At 32.5% G+C, this 18081-nt stretch overlaps 1 protein-coding gene across 1 annotated transcript in view; it reads right to left on the bottom strand.

The window, feature by feature from the left end:
• LOC148308651 (uncharacterized) overlaps positions 1 to 17073 on the bottom strand; it is a 67668-nt gene extending 50595 nt beyond the window's left edge. The window contains exons 1-2 of the mRNA XM_088261383.1: positions 16992 to 17073; positions 16161 to 16265 (exon numbers count right to left, since the gene is read on the bottom strand). Coding sequence (XP_088117509.1) covers positions 16161 to 16230 — 70 coding nt within the window. The 5' untranslated portion in view covers positions 16231 to 16265; positions 16992 to 17073. The remainder of the gene's footprint in view (positions 1 to 16160; positions 16266 to 16991) is intronic.
• Between the last annotated feature and the right edge of the window lie 1008 nt (positions 17074 to 18081).

Genomic DNA, 18081 nt, shown 5'->3' with positions numbered 1-18081 from the left:
ATTTATTTTTAGGCATAACATGAAAATAATGTCCATGAAATTTTTACAACATTTTGAGTGAGTCCAAATACTTCACAAATCTGGATTATCTCCAATTACAGGAGTTATTTTTCATATTATTTTTTGACATTTCATTTATTTTTAATAATACAGATTTGTGAACACACTCAAAATGTTGCAAATATTTCTGGTCAAATTATAAGCTTAAATAATAATAATTAAAATGATATTTTCTGGCGTTTCTCACGTGTGTGTTTATAATTCAGTATTCGGACATCGCATACTAATAAAGCTTATTTATTGAGTTTCTGCTCAATTAAAAGCTTATTTTCATCTCACCAATAGATGTCTCTAGTGAAGTTCTATTGATTCAAGAACAATGTTTCAAAATTGTTTTATATATATAGAACTTCAAAGAATTTGAGTAGTGTGGTTGTCAATAATGGGTAGAATCGGTGAATGTTACACGTGTGTAAAGTGATCACTTAAACCAGCCTATGACGGTCGTCAGCCCCGTAAATGCCCAGACTTCCATATTCTTCTTCATCTTTGATGAGATGTCCGTGAAATATAATAATTATAAGCCCGCCTCCATACTGTGGTGGTAGACTCGTGTAACTTATATGTTATTGGATACGGGATTTATTCTCAGAAGGGTCAAAACAATTACAAATTATATTAACTACAAAGGATTTTCAAAGCCTGCTGTAGAGTAATAATTTACATTATAATAACATTATAATGGTTATGGCATCTCAATTAACTTAGATTTTTGAAAATGATGTTGGGAAAATAAGCCGGTACAATGTTTACCAATTTAATTTCTCTAAGGGAAGGTTTTCTCCTGCTCGTTGTCTTCAAGGAATCTTTGTTAAATTGCACCCTTTGAAATTGTCAAGGATATGATAAACAATGTAAACGTTGGATCCTTTAAATGCGCTTTCAAGTGTGCTTTTGCTTTTTCGAAAAATGTGCAGATATTTACAATATCAGATAGTCACATTATTAGATTGTTTCGCCATTAACTTTGTGCAATAACATGTAAAAAAAATAAAAAATCATATGTACAAATTCACTTTTTGAGTTTTATTTCTTGAAAAAATACAAACATTTATTTTCACCACTAATATTTATATTCATTTTCAAAATGATTTGTAGAAATTACACATCGGGAATATTATAAACGTGAATTATGTATGTAAGTAACATGTTTAAATATGCATGTATTAATGAGTACATTCGCCAGGAACTACGCTTGGATGGCTTGACTCTGGCCAATATCTGGAACGACTAGTTGTGATCGGTAGCCTGGAGGGAAAGAGAGGGAGAAGAAGATCCCCACACGATGGAGCGATCAAATTAAGGCAGCAGCAGGCACCTCGGTGGTTGGAGCCCTACGTGCAGCGCAGTCAAAGGATAACTGGAGAAGAGTCATTGCTTCTGCAAGGGTCACAACTCTCAGCAATGAGGAATAAGACGGAGAAGAATGTTTAAATAAATAAATAAAATATTTTATTTTATTCCGCTGTTCATAGCGCTCGAATAATTCTATTGTCAAAAATGCTTGTGACGTTTGAAATTTTAATTGAAATAAATAATCAATGAACGAGTGTTTGGCCAAGGCAACAACAATCAGTTCCTGTATTTTCCAAGAGAAACTCAATCTTATAACATCATAAACAGTTTTATAAATACATTATTTTGCAGGGGTAGTGCGAGTAAGGCCTTCAATGTAAATTTATCAGAATGCATTTCTTTACCTTTTAGGATCCGGACTCACAGAATACGAATTGCAGAAATGTAACGAGAAAAATTGCGCGTGAAGCACCGTACACGTAATAGAAGTGAAACATTAAAAAAATAATAACATAGTTTTGGCGTTAATGATAGAGAGTGAGAGAGAGAGAGAGAGAATCTCAAAAGAAAAACAATAATACAAAATTTTGTATTAAAATATTTTCTTAATTCCATAGTTTCACTGTCATTGATTGGCGCTTCAATTGGTAATACTGATATTAATGGTCTGTGAAAACTAAAATACGACATATACATATGTCCATGATTCAATATTTTCAAAATATTAAGAAAAAACGTAAATAATCACAAAACACAACTATAAATATTACTAAGACAACGTGTGGTACCTCAATGTTCATATATAGCGTTTAAAAGGTATTTCTACAAAGCACATGCGCGTCACGATCATATTCTATCGATTAGTATCGATGTGTATACATCGCTCTTTTTTGGTCCAGTCCCGAGTGTCGGTATGTATAGCTCTCTCCTTCTCCCTACTTCAAATCTATCTTCTCTCTCGTGTAACAGAATTTTAATAATAAACGTGACGCGTCTTTGAATTTTCACTCTGAATTCTCGTTCAATTAAAGACTTTAGTTTAGTTTTGTTTAGTTTCACTAAAAACTAAAGATTCACATAAAAATACGAATTAAACCATTTATAGTGTAAAATATATTAAGTTAATTAAGTTTGTTTTCCAAATTACTTATCGAGTAACAATTTATCACATATCCCTTATCTCTTATAAACATGAAAAAGAGACAATCAAAATGGGTGACTTGACTTAAATTCAATCTTGAAAAATGGGTTACGCGTATCATTATAATATTGCTATCTTATAATTCATCACCCAAGATTCCATCATATATATACATATATATGTATAAAAATAGGTGATATAAAAAGTCTCCGCGATTTTTGCTACAAGATGGTTTTGATGCCTTTATATTGGAAAATGCTCACTGGATTGTCTCAAATGATAATGTACTTAAAACCTGACATATCAGTTTATATTTTTTGTCTAAAAAGAAAGATTTATTTGAAAATGAGTGAAATATAAGAAGAAATACGCCATGTGATGCTTTTTTTACTGTAAAAAAGGTAAATACGCTGCAAATTATAACTAGAAATTGTGAAGTGTACCATAAGAAAGGTTTGGATGAACTAAGGACCCGGGAGTTGTTTTTTCGATCCCGTTCTGGAAATTTCGATGTTGAAGATGCATCTCGCTCTCTTCGGCTAGTCGGAGACTGACACGCAAGCTTTAATGAAATAGTGAAATCACTAAATCAGCCACATGACAGTTTGAAATCATTTTAAATGAGCAAGCTAAAAGGATATAAAAGAAGGTCAATGTTTGGGCGCTGCATGATTATGACAAATAAATTTGATTGATCGAATTACCATCCGTGAAATGCTGCTGAAACGCAACGAAATCGAATCATTACAGACTATAAAAATTGGGTGAAATACGAGAATATCAAATGCAAATGATCATGGTCAAAGACTGGTGACCGTCCACAAACGAATTCAAAGTCTGGATTATCAGCAAACAATGTGATATTGAGTGCTTGGTGGGATTGTAAGGGATAGGACCATTATGAGTTGTTATAACTTGGCGAAACCATCAATGTGCTGTGCAAAACTTGACCATTGACGAAGCTATCCAGAAAGAACGACCAGTATTGGCCAACATAATGGGTTTTATGTTCCAGCCACACACATCTTTGATGACTCGGAACTAATTGATGGAACTTGGTTGCAATATTTTAATGCATCCACCGTATAGTCTAGATCTCGCACTGTCTGATTACCATTTGTTTCGGTCTCTGAAAAAATCTCTTGCTAGTAAAAAATTGAAAAAGAGCCGCTGAAAATCACTTAAGTTAAATCACTTAGGTTAAGTTTTTCGACGATAAACCATAGAAGTTCTATTCCGATGGAATTATGAAGCTACTCGAAAAATATAAAAGGCCACAAATAATAATAATCAATACTTACTTAATTAAAATTATTTTTCAATAAAGAAAATGTATGTTATACGTGTGTAAAGTGATCACTTAACCAAACTTATACCTTGTAAATACCCAGACCTCCATTTTTTTCTTAATCATGTTGAGATGTCAAAAACTTATTTTTGAATAAGTACTTTTTTTATATCTTTGATGTCAAATTTACTTTGACAAATTTGCAATGATTTGAATTACTATGATTCCTACCCTTCCTCGTTTGTTGCCAAACTATATGATGATTCATTAGAAAAACCATAGGTTAATCAGGCATTTTGAACCCCAAAAGATTAATTATTAAAATACACAACTTAATAATTCTTTTTTCGTCTTTTCCAAACCTTATCGGTATTTAATGGTGCATAGTATACACTGCATAGTATAAAAGCAGTGTTAACTTAATCGTTAAATACACGAAGGAGATGTGATCAGCCTTACTTCATGTAACCAGTCCAGAGTGATATAAAATAAATATTAGACTGAAAATCACCAACATTTATTTTGACCCTCTTGAGAATCAAACCTGGGACCTTCAGCATGGTAGCCTGGCCAGCTGACCATTACGAAAGCAGACGAATTAAAGATTTACTTAGGAAATATCACTATTTCTTAAAATCTATTGTGATACGATGAGTTACGATGCATTCATTTTCAAATTCCGTGTAGTTCAAAATTGAAAGGTACCAGAAAATATTACAAACTGTCTGCCGAATCAATTAAAGAGATTATTCTTCTATATATAGTAGGAAGTTCTATATATAGACTTCAAAGTATTGTTTAAATATCAACCAGAATACAGTTAATATTCAAATGTTACGTGAAAAAAAAAAAGTTCTTGTGATTTTCCTGTGGAACTGTTTTAAACAATTTGTAAACCAGTAAAATAGTTTCCGCTGCAACTTTCTCCAAGGGGAACTTCTCATTTTCTGTCAATAAATCTGGGCTTTTACTTAGTGTTTGACATCCCACTCAGAACTAGCGATCGAGTCATAAAATTACTTTTTATACAAGTACGAGTGAAATAATCTTTTAAAAATACTTTTCCAACATCCTTAAAAGTATAGAAATCAGAAATAAATTAAATATCTTCCTTATAAAAATGTATCATATTTAATGAATAATTCGTTTGGAGTTTATATTTTAACATTTCATTTTATAAGTCATAAAATAACTTGCGTCATTTTGTATTATACAAATGTGAGGGTAATAATGAACCTTTTATTTTTAAAATTTTAATCTTTCCTTTCTGGTGCTAAAATAAAAACGTCGGTCGTAAAATAAAAAAAAAACGGTGCTAGTCCCGGTGTTAGGTAGTCACTATACAATAAAAAATTAGCGATTTTACATCGGAAAAAAACGGAAATTCATAGCTAATCCCCTTAATTAATGAAGTAAAAAATTATGATAATTTAGACATATTTGCTGAAAACATTATTTAAAAAACCATCTGGCAACGCTCACAGAACAAGCATAGGTCCAGTCTTGTCGGAAGCCCAAAAGCTACTGCCGCTAGCCCTCTAGCCGCTAGCCAGAGAACCTTGAGCTCTGAGCTTCTTACGCTTGCACAGTGCAAGTATGCATGAGTGAGATTCGAATATATGTCGCGGTTCCCGCATTCTCTTCACGCGCTGCTTTTACGCGAATTTGTTTCCGATATTCACAAAATACCTCAGATAAATTCAGAATTTTATTTATATTATTTTTTAAATCAATGCAAAAACATGTTATGGAGGAAAACTTAAACTCTTAGTATTCTTGTATTTATTATATTTATAGAGATATTTATGGTTATTAGAAGCAATGTGTACAAGGTACACAACACCGGGAAGGGAGAGTTAAAGTAGATATCCACCATCTTTGAAAGCATAGAAATCATAAATTCATTAAAAATGTTGTTTACGGAAATCTGAATAAATGTTTTATTTGCAGTTTCTATTCAAATATTTGACTAGATACACTCTATGCGCTCATATTGCTTCTACCGTATTTATACCAAAATCAATAAACGTCGTACCTGACAGTAAAACATTTCCCGTTTCAAATGCACTTTATGAAACATTATAGTGTCATAATGTTTCATAATTTCTGTCCGATTATGCTTGTTTGTGATCCGGAGGCGAAGTTTCATGGAATCGTTATTATTAATATTTTGTGTTTGATATTATATTATATAATATTATACCAGGAACTTATGATGTAGAAATGCCAGATACTCCGCGCCTGTGGTTTGATTCCTCTTCTAAATATCTGCATTGTACTTATGTACATGTACATATCGCTCACTCCTTTCAAGAACGACATAAATAAAAAATCGTCAATTTTCAGTTGTGCATGTTTTCAGGATGCCCAGAAAATGTACTATATTTCAGCTAAAGAGGCATATTTTGAACTCTATATTTACCCGCTACAGGGCAGAAAGTGTTATTTTTGCATTTTGAAGAAAATGTATTGTTTAATTATATTTTTAAATAAACTAGTTGTTTTTCAAATGGAGAAAAAACCTTCAGGTTTAACCTGAAAAGATCTGTTGCACAGTAAAAAGTTCAATAAGCGGCTTGATATTTATTTTTAATAAATTGTATTATATTTTTAAACTTCAAAAACGTTCTCCTGAAAAATCAAGTTTTTTGATTTTTGACGTTCTTGAAAGGAGTAAGCGATATGTGCTGTAACTGGTTTGCTCAACAAATTGTAGATAGTGTTTTAATTCTTACTAATTTATTTAATTTTACTGAAAAAATGTTGAATAAAACGAATAAGTATATTTTTAATTTTTGCCCGACTGAGCGTACTTTTCTTCAATTTTGTATAGTTCTCATTATGATGTTTTACTTGCAGTTTCCCGAGTTGAAATCATTGGCTAAATATAAAGTTATGGATTGGACTCATATTAACGTTTTCATTTTTAAAGATATAACACAGATATTCGATGATTGTGAATGCCTTTTTTTAAATCTCATGTGTTTCTTCGCCCATTCAATTCACATGCCCAAACCATCTCAACACACCATTCTAAATAGAATCAAAAATTCATTTTGAATATCAGACATGAATGAAATTAAAGCCATTAAATTTAACTGAATATTTTTCAAAAATATATTTTGTAATCATTAATTTACTTCTATAATTTGTTTTCTTTCTTCACATGCCAAAAACCCATAGTTTTGCAATATACCCATAGTTAAAAACAAAAGTTTTTCCGCATAGTTCTTCGGTATTTTGAGATATGTCTTATGGGTAAATAAAAATAATCATGAAATTTTGTTTTAATTGTTACAATTTGTATATACCAATATTTAATCGAAAAATTGTGAAATCATTTTAATGACATTTAAGTCAGTTTAAATAAATCTGTACTAGGTGATCAGATCAAATTTGTAAGGACGCGACATAATAATTAAAATTGTATACGTGAATGTTTTCTCAATCATGCGATAAATTGATCGTTACAGAATTTCGGGTTCTGATTGACGGAATTTCGAATGAAGCACATTGACAGCCACCATAAGCAGGGCAGATGGGTCGTTTTTCTGTGCGATCATTAATCTGAATCTCTGGTGCTCTTCATATTTTTAATGGAAAAAATCGGCTGTCAAATTGCGTTGTTTTTTGGTCAATTAGGTCTACGTCAAATAAAAATTTTCAAAGCGAATTTTAATACATCGAATATTTCACCGGGGTTGTAAAATATGATGGAAATACAAAATTATAATTGGATAATGTCGCAATTTTCCAGAGTTATAGATAGTAAAATCAAAAGGTCGAATCAGAATATTGAACAAATTGTTTATTGATTAGCATCAAATTGACGTTCCGTAAACACGCTTCAATTCACTCAACGTCAATCACAACCCATCACTTGTGAAAGGAAATCAGTTGGGTAGACGCTCGACCGAGAATCTGGCGTACCGGTTCGATTCCCGCCCATCGCGAAATAAATTCAGAAAATATTCATTTTCAGTCGGTCTGGGTTTTCGTGATGTATTTATCCTTCTCTCTCTCTCTCTCTCTCTCTCTCTCTCTCTCTCTCTCTATCGGGACCCACCTACCTGCGGACAAGCTAATCTAATAAAGGCTATGCGTTTTACACATTTTTAAAGTCCAATATAGTTTCTACCCCATAAAGTACTTTTTAATGCTTTAAGTTAATCTAGCGCCGTAAAAGCGAGCTGCAAAGCTGACATTTTTGCAACGGGCAAAGATAATTAACTTTACGTCAAAACTTCCGGTAGAATGGACAAGGTCTCGATGGAAAAAAGATAAAAAAATACGTTGATAATAATTTTTACTCCACTAATAAAAAAATCTATACTAAAAACAAAATCACTTGATAATTAGAGAAAGCCACACAAATTTTATTAAATTAAAATGTTTAATCAGAACAGTTATGTAACAATAAGGAAACAACAAAAGTTAATTTTTTTTAAATAGAAATGAATTTAATTATATCACAATTCATAAAAAACAAAATATATTCATACTCCAAGTTAAGACTTTATTATTTCGGAAGCTCGGAGAAACTTTTGTAATCTACATTAGGTTACGAAATGAAACATTGGGAATCAATCAACATACAACTTTATTAAAATTTGCACGGATCAAACATGATTCTTAATAAAAAACACATTTACAAAATTTGAGAGATAAAATATTTTGTTTGCTGTTAAATATTCCAGGAACTGTTGAAAATTCGCCAGAACCAATATATCTGTTAGCCCTTGTAATTTACGAAATTTTATTTATTAAAATTAATTTTATCGCAAATTTGAATAAATGAAATGAAAAACATTAATACTGAAATAGCAATTGTTGTAAGTCATTATAATTCTATTCCACCTTTTATGCGTACTCTTGAATTTATGTATTTATTAAAATGAGTATCGATATTTTCACATTATTTTTCGACGTATGATTTTTCCGATAGTGAACACAGTAACCGTGTTACAATAATGTCACGGTAACTTGATATTGTCCGCCTCCGTAGTGTAATGGTCAGTACACTCGGCTACCGTTCTGGAGGTCCGGGGTGATTTTTTAACTCTAATATATTCAATATTAATCTGGATTGGTACATGAAGCTGAGGGCTTATCACTTTTCCTTCGTGTGTTAACGATCAAGATGACACTGCATTTATATGGTGCAGTGCACTATGCACTATTGGGGTATAAGGGCTTCAAAAACTTGATATTTAATCACATCAAGGGATATTAACCAGTCAAATAAAAGGAAAATATGGCTACTATTTATTTGTCCGCCTCCGTAGTGTAACGGTCAGCACTCTTGGCTACCGTTCTGGAGGTCCTGGGTTGGATTCCAGGGGGGGTCAAATAAATATAAGTGATTTTTTCACTGTTATATTTATTCAATATTACCCTGGACTGGTACCTGAAGCGGAGGGCTGATCACTTTTCCTACTTATGTAAACGATCAAGATAACACTGTCTTTATATAATGTAAGGGTTTAAAAAAATATATTTCTCTCGAATTCCCCTGTTTTTTTTTGAGTAAATACTTTGTAATGAAAGAGGGTGATGTCAAGCGCCGGGCATTGGGGGCAATGAAGTGCCCGATGGGTGGAAGAAGACACCGAGAAGAAAGTGCAAATTATGACAGGTGGACGAAAAAATATTTCACCATCCCCTCGAAATTATATTGTCAATTTCTATGTTCCCCTCCTTAATAACGAGAAATTTCGGCATCGCTATAAGAATGCGTTGATAAATCACATGAATGCGCTGGGCCAAAAACATTGAGAATGGCTTGCTGTGTTATTCTTTTTTTTTACAATATTTTCTGTACTTCCAAATACTGGATTACCAAATATTGTTTTTTTTTTTTAAATATATTTTTTACTATTTTTTTTAGCTAAAACAAAACAACAACAACAAAAATTATGTAAAAAATAACTCTTAATAAGAGATAATCCAGATTTGTGAAGAAGTATTTGGACACAGTCAAAATGTTGTAAATAAATTAACTGGCCAAATTATAAGCTAAATAATAAATTTAAAATTACGTATTCAAGCGTTTCTCAAATATGTATGTGAATATAATCCAGAATTCAGACCTCGCATACAAATGAAAGGAGTCACTGCGTAAAAAAGCTTTCCTCATCCCACCATAGATGGCTATTGTCAACTCGCGCATACTAGAATTTCCAAGATTTTGAGTCGTGTGGTTGTCAATCATGGGTAGAATTGGTGAATGTTGTGTAAAATGATCACTTAACCAAGCTTAAGACGGTCGTAAGCTCTGTATATATCTATATTTCCATACTATTTTTCATCTTTGTCTAAAAAATATTCCTTTGAGCTTCTAAGCTTTTTGATTTACCTTAATTATTTTTTTCATTTGTGCCTCAATCAACTCGGCTGTCAAAACTTAAAACACAGTAAGGGACAATTTTCTTGTAGTACCTTTTTTTTGCATTTTTGTACTAAGTAGATTCTACTTAGCCCAAAAATGGAGAAAATAAAAACATTCCACAAAAAAATGTCCCTTACTATGTTTTAAGTTTGGACAGCCGAACTACTGGAAACGACCTCGGATTTTTCAAATAATAAAATATACTGTATCATTAAATAATGTATTAATTTTTGACATCTCATCAAAGATGAAGAAGAATATGGAAGTCTGGGCATTTGCGGATCCAGGATTCGGACCTCACATACTAATATAAGAGTTTCCGCTTAGTAAAAAGCTTCTTTACATCTCACAAATAGATGTCTCTAGTGAAGTTCTAGTGATTCAAGAACAAGGTTTCTAAATTGGTTCATGTATAAAGAACTTACAAGAATTTGAGTAGTGTGGTTGTCAATAATGGGTAGAATTGGTGAATGTTACACGTGTGTAAAGTGATCACTTAAACCAGCCGATGACGGTCGTCAGCCCCGTAAATGCCCAGACTTCCATATTCTTCTTCATCTTTGATGAGATGTCAAAAATTAATATGAAAATAACTCCCGTAATTGGAGATAATCCAGATTTTGTGAACAAGTATTTGGACACACTCAAAATGTTGTAATTAAATAATGTACACACAACATTTCGACGCTTTAACCACAAGATCAAATAATATTTATGAAATACGAGTTCAACTTCTGCATACTATACACATACGTTTTCAATTTGAGTCACGGGTTAAAACTTTGTAAACCGCACATATGTATTTCCCTTTTAGTTCATGATATGACCACTAACTAAGTTTGAGATGTACATGGTTAGGGGTTAGTTTTAATATGAATAGATTGTAATTAATTTGTTGACATCTCTACACGACCGTAAGCCCCGTAAATGGTTTGAACCGGCTGGTTCAAGTGATCACTTTACACACGTGTAACATTCACCAATTCTACCAATGATTGACAACCACAAGACTCAAAATCTTGAAGCTTCTAGATATAATGATCAAACTCATAACACAGTAAGCGCGAGTTCACAATAGCCATCTATAGTGGGATTAGGAAAGCTTTTTTTAAGCAGTGACTCCTTTCATTTGTATGCGAGGTCCGAATTCTGGATTATATACACATACAAACATACTTGAGAAACGCTGAAAATGTAATTTTAAATTTATTATTTAGCTTATAATTTGACCAGTTAAATTTGACTTGTTAACAAATCTGGATTATTTTTACTTCTTATATCTTAATTATATTATTAGGACACACTCAAAATGTTGTAAATTTTATTTAACTAACTAACAAAACTAACCTTCACGCCGCTTCCCCGCAGGGGTAGGCAAAGAGAATCAAACGCCATACCACTCTTTGCAAACATTCTTTACCTCTTCCACATTCATGCCTATCCTCATACATACTCGACGATTATAACGTCTCCTGACCCGGCCGCCTTCAAGTATTGACATACCTGATTGTGGTAAGTTTTCCTCGGTCTTCCTCTTCTTCTTTTTCCAACTACATACGCCTCATAAATTAATTTATTTAACCGTTCTTTCCTCTCTCATAAGTTCCACATGTCCAAACCATCTCAACACACCTTTCTTAATTTTATCGATAATGCTTATCTCAGCCTGTATTATTTCCTTATTTCATCTATCAAACGTCGATTTGCCACACATTCGTCTGAGGGATCGCATAAATAAGTAAATTCGCGTAAATTTTATATTGCATTTAATATTAATTGATTGTTGCAGTAATCTCTCAAATCGAAATGAATGTATCGTTTCGATATTTATGGTACAAGATCAAGTCAAAAACTAAAACTAACAAAAAATTCATCATATCGCCGCTTCCTTCGGCGGTAAGGCAGAAAGAAAAAGAACGCCGCTCCAATCTGTCTTTGTGAATAATCTGCGCCTTTTCCACATTCATGCATCTCGTGTATGCCTACAAAAAAATCTAAATAATGATGGCCTAAATAATTATTCTTCTTCTTCAAATCCTTATCCGCACCCAATGGTGCATAGGGCACTGCATCATATAAACGCAGTGATATTTTTTGATTTGATTTGATCGTTAACACATGAAGGAAAGGTGATCAGCCCTCCGCTTTAGGTACCAGTCCAGGGTACTATTGAATAAATATATAATTATTTTAATTAAATAAAATAAAATATATTGAATAAAAAAAATATCAGAGTGAAAAAATCACTTGTATTTATTTTACCCCCCCTGGGAATCGAACCCGGGACCTCCAGAACGGTAGCTGAGTGTGCTGACCATTACACTACGGAGGCGGACAAGTAATTATAAGCGTTACAAATATGCGTTAGGGAAGGTAAAATAGATATACCCATTGTAATGATTGTATTTGGGTCAATTCATGAATTCATAATGTAAGACTGTTGACGCCAAATTTCTAATTTACTAACTAACTACCACGCCGCTTCCAGAGTTAGAGAGAATAGAACGCCACGCCGTTATAAGCTATAATATGTCTTTACAAGCAATTTTCTCCTCTTCGACATTCGTACTTGTCCTTACACATGCCCGCCGATTATTTCAAGTCCTGACAAGACCACTTTTAAGAATTTGAAATACTTGATCATGCCGAAATTTTTCTCAGTCTTTCTCTGCTTCTATTACCGACCATATTCGCCCCATAAATATGTTTTAATGTTCTGTCTTCACTCATTCGATCATGCCCAAACCATCTAAAGACACCCTTCCTAATTTTATAGACAATGCTCATCTCAGCCTTGCATTCTTTCCTTATTTCATCTTTCGAACATCCATCAAACATCATCATGAATGTTTTGCCACACATTCGTCTGAGGGATCGCATAAATTCAATTATTATTGCGTTTAATATAATTTGATTTTTGCAGTAATCTGCAGTAAATTAATGAATCTCGAATCAGAATGAATGAATTATTCCATTCGAACATCTGTAATTCTTTTTCTTTAATAGTAGTAAAATTGATTTGAATAACCCGCAAAGCTTAAGTTGGTCTGTCACTCGACGCACTTTATACAATTTATCATTATTTGGGTCCACCTTTACTTTGTTATTTATTGTCATTCACAGGAATGCTCTTCACTGTTTTTTTATCGCTTAGCAGTGATTACTTTATTTGCCGCTGGAACTCCAAGAATAGGGTCACAGCTCCAATAGTTTTTCAAATGGGGTAACTGATGAATCCCCATAATTATTAAATCTCCAAAAAAGGCCCGAATTTCATCAATATTGGCCTCCATCCAATTCTTTTTCATCTCTTGTTTGGGATATCTGTTTTTTCCACTATAATCTCAAATATATTTTCAAATATTTCTCGAAAATATCTATTTCTTTGTGGTAACTGAAATCGATTTTAGAATTTCCAAACTATTTTCTTCCATTTTGTCCGCCTCCGTAGTGTAATGGTCAGCACGCTCGGCTACCGTTCTGTAGGTCCCGGGTTCGATTCCCAGGGGGGGGTCAAATAAATATAAGTGATTTTTTCACTGTAATATTTATTCAATATTACCCTGGACTGGTACCTGAAGCGGAGGGCTGATCACCTTTCCTTCATGTGTAAACGATCAAGATAACACTGCGTTTATATGGACCAGTGCCCTATGCACCATTGGGGTGCGGATAAGGGTTTTATTATTATTATTGTTTTCTTCCATTGTCAGGTTTTTGTAAATTTTATCGCCTGTGCTCTGTTAAGCAGGCTTAGGTTTTGTGCAACATATTTTTTCGCATTATATTAATTTATTAAACTTTGTTTTTGTCTTTAGTGTGCCTCTAAAATTTCTTGATTTGGCAGGTGTACCTTGAACAGAAAAAGTTTGCGGAACACTGCCGTAAAGGGCCACTAAATTTGCGGAACACTGCCGTAAAGGGCGGCTAAAGGTTAATTAAGAGAATGCATCTATTCAGAATGAAGTTAATAGTTATTCCAGACATGTAGTTGGAGAACTATGTATGCAAATATACACAGCACCACGTTGGAGGTGGAAAACAATACCGCAATCTCATCCGCTAACCTAATTCAATGGTTTCTAGGGATGCAATAATACCACGAGAAGTACAATGCCAAGCCTGATTTGTGAATCTATTCAAAGTGGGTGCGAAGGATTTTATACTTTGAAAATAACATGATGTGATTTATTTGCAAACATGTGCTAATCATATCTTATTCAAGCAATTAGATTTATCCATTTTTCCTTTATAATCGTCCGTAGCAAATTTGTACATAATATGTCGTATACTTAATGATAATCCGATAAAATAATGTGTTTTCTCTTTTTAAGTTTATTTTTGGTTCGAAAAGTACTTATCTAAACAAGGATGAACATATAGAAAAAGGAATTATGCATTTGTCTGAGGTATTGTAATTATTATTGTTTTATAGTAAGGAAGTGACATATTCCAGATATCGATATGGTCCCCGAAATCATTGCCGAGGTTTTGCATTCGGTGTATAGGAGTATTGAATCCAGACACTGTTCGGCCGTTATTGCAATAAAATATTGGAGTTTTAATTTAAATTAAAAAAAAAAAAAAAAATTTAATAAGAAAAGTAAAACAGGACTCATCTCGGTCAATACAACATTTTTAAACGGTATGCAACAATATATAACAAAAATCACGATATGTAACAGAAGTTGATTATCATAAATAGTAAAACTTATTGGTTGTCTTGAAATTTTAATGTGTAGCTTAATGCGAAATTCCGAGGTGCTTATGAAAAATTACTCTGTTGGTTGTAAATTATAGTACGAGAATGCATCGAATATTTAAATACATATTAATCCTTTGGTTAACTCAAAAAATATCGTTTTTTCGTTAATATACACCAGTGCCAAATAATCCTTGTTTTTATATAAACAAAACGTGTTTTTTTTAGAGATTTAAATTTAACAGACAAATTTAAATTTCCCGTAGTGAATTTATAGTAGCACCTCGCTGTGTGGTTAGTTGCACCTTCTTGTTGAAGCCACAACTGTGTCACATCAATGCCATTCAACTAAAGTTCGAAGAAGTCAGTAATAATGCTTCTGTAGCGCTCTCCATTGACCGTAACATTCTGACCGGCAAATTGACAGTCTGTAGAAACAATGTCGCCAGTTTAAATGATGTCATATTCAATTAAATTCGTATTTCTTATAAATGTATAAAATCGTATTAAAATGAAGGAAAGAAAGCAATTTTCGAATACACAAAACATATTAAAATCCCAAATGCATACATTAAACTACAGTCGTTACCATAATACAGGTGAATCACTTATTGCAAAGTAGGTTGTAGTGTATACATATAAAATATATTTATTTAATTACATATAATATATTGTATTTTAGGTCAGCGGTTCCCAAGTATGCTCCGCGGAGTCCTAGGTCTCCGCAAAGCATCTGCAACGGCTCCGGCGGCGGCGTAATAGCATAATATCAAACTCACCAATAAATGATGACAGTTTTATAAAATTACAATACGAATTATTGTGTATTTTGTATTTTTGTGTTTTTAAGCGCCTTTGTAGAAGTAAGTACCGTGTAATGTATTAATTTTTGTTTGATTTTTTTTCAAGAATAAATAAATATTAAATAATGAGTAAAAAAAGGTGTTTCTTATTTTAGGAATCCGAAAAATGTGTAGAATTTTTTTTAAAAATAAAGGTTTTTATTAAGATTTACCGCCATTCAGATTTTTTTTAAATGCTTGTAATTTTTGATCGGCATGTTTAAATGAGTGATGAAAACTCTTATTTTGGAAGATAAAAAAATAATATAGAATGACAAAAAATAATTTAAAATAAATATTAAAAAAAAAACATTTTGGTTTCGGAAAGTCAATTTATGTATGTAGAGCGAGAGGATGAATTAAAAACTCTAGTGAATAAGTTTAGTTTGAAAATCATAAAACTACAAAAGCTCCAGAAAAATACATATAAAAAAGGGACTTACCCCGAAAGTGAACAACGACCCTCTTCAGTCCGGGAATCTGCAGATGTCTCAGCCTCACCTCGAGAGACATCTTGGCTGTAGATTGCAGATCTTTGCAGAAACCACCTGGAAGAAAACATTTATTTATTACATGTGTCTAGTGAAACGCGGGTCAGATTTTTCAAACCCTGGAAACTTTGCCCAACCACCTACAGCGAATAGTAAGAATTTCAAATTCAACAGGTATGTAATTTTCGAATACTTAATGTTACGATAATTACACAAAACTCAAAGAAGGAGCAAAGATTCGGACTTTTTACCGTTAATAATTTACATAAATTTTTGACCCGTAATTCTTATCGCCAACGTAAATTAAGTTATCATTAAAAACACGGAAACAAATATGATTGTGTAACAAAAAAATGCTAAAGCATCCGCGTTGATTAATTTCTATCAATAAAATCGATATAAAGTTGTACAATTCGGTGTTAAAAATTATTACTTATTTTATTTTTCATAAAATGCATTTTTGTTTAAAAAAACTAATTTTAGTTATTTAAATGATATCGTACGACTTAAAAATGTTAACTTCCCAATTTTAGTATTTCTGTTTGCTTTTAATGATTTCTACGAGAATATTAACTTTTAAACCAACTAATTTGTTTTTCTTGGCGTACCGTAAGAACTTAAGAAAAGAAGAAAAACGGTTGAAACTTGACTAAAGAATAGTTTAACGATGTTCTTTGTAAAAATGTGATTTATAAAAACGCAAAATTGCATTTAATTTAGAGCATGCTGTGTCTCGAGCAAGAGTTTAATGAAAAGTAAAGTTTGTTAAGAAGTTTTTCATACCTTATGGAGCAGCAACAAGTGTGACAGTGTTACTGGGTCGGATGGCTAGAGCTCAGTGATCCAACAACCTCCGAAGCAAGCCTGCCTCCAGCGGGTGTGAAGCTCGGTCCCCCCTCCAAGTCCACCCCTGCGTCATGACCCACCCCACCGACTGAAAAGCACGCAGAAGCCTATATCCGTCCTGTTTCCTCTCGTTATTTCCCTGCCTAGCCCGGCGAAACAGTAAGTCTCAACTCGATCCTATGCGCTAAATTTCACCGTATTATAAAATGCTTGCCCGTATGGCCCCTTGAAATCAACCTCCTATTAAAAAAAATATTTTTAAAGTATTATCTAGAAATTCCAGAGTTATTTCTTGATTTGTCTATTTTCATAATTCAAAAATGAGAAAATAAATCAGAATATTTAAGTAACTTGATTTTGTCATGTAATAGCGATGTCTTTTATATGTGAATAAATTAAGAATACATAATTTCACTAATAGATTCGGCAGTAATAACTGGTGATTATTTCCATCCATTGTTAATTTGAGTTTTGCATGGTAAATACCACTGTTTCTTAAAATCTGTTGTGACACGTGTTTCGATGCATCCCGCATCATTTCAAATACCGTATTTTTGAAATATTAAAAAAAAATTATAATACGAAGTTTGAAAATGATCTGGACTGCATCGAAACACGTGTTACTATAGATTTTTATAAAAAGTGGTATTATTTATACATTGGCGTTTAATTTTATGTATATATTAAATGTTAAATTACACACTGATTTTTGAACCTACTAAGTTGTATTTTATTGTTAAAAAAACCAAATAAATAATCAATTTTGTGACAATTGTTTAGCCTAGTTATGGCATTTTCAAACGAATTTCACTCGACCCGGCGGCTTTCAAGTATTTGACATGACTGATCGTGCCAAGTTTTTCTTAGTTTTTCTTTTCTTTCTTTTAGGGAACAGGTGAAGTAATGTGTTTTAATATAAATAAAATTAACATTTTAAATTAATAAAACATTGAAATTAATAAATCGTACAATTTAATAATTTTGGATCGAAATCTGTAAATAAGGACTTAGTTGAACGAGAACGATT

Source organism: Brachycentrus maculatus, unplaced genomic scaffold (assembly GCF_059751285.1).
Source record: "Brachycentrus maculatus isolate JH-2025_06_01 unplaced genomic scaffold, ASM5975128v1 h1tg000153l, whole genome shotgun sequence".
In the NCBI taxonomy this organism is placed as follows: Eukaryota; Metazoa; Arthropoda; class Insecta; order Trichoptera; family Brachycentridae; genus Brachycentrus; species Brachycentrus maculatus.
This window is presented reverse-complemented; position numbering and strand designations above follow the sequence as displayed.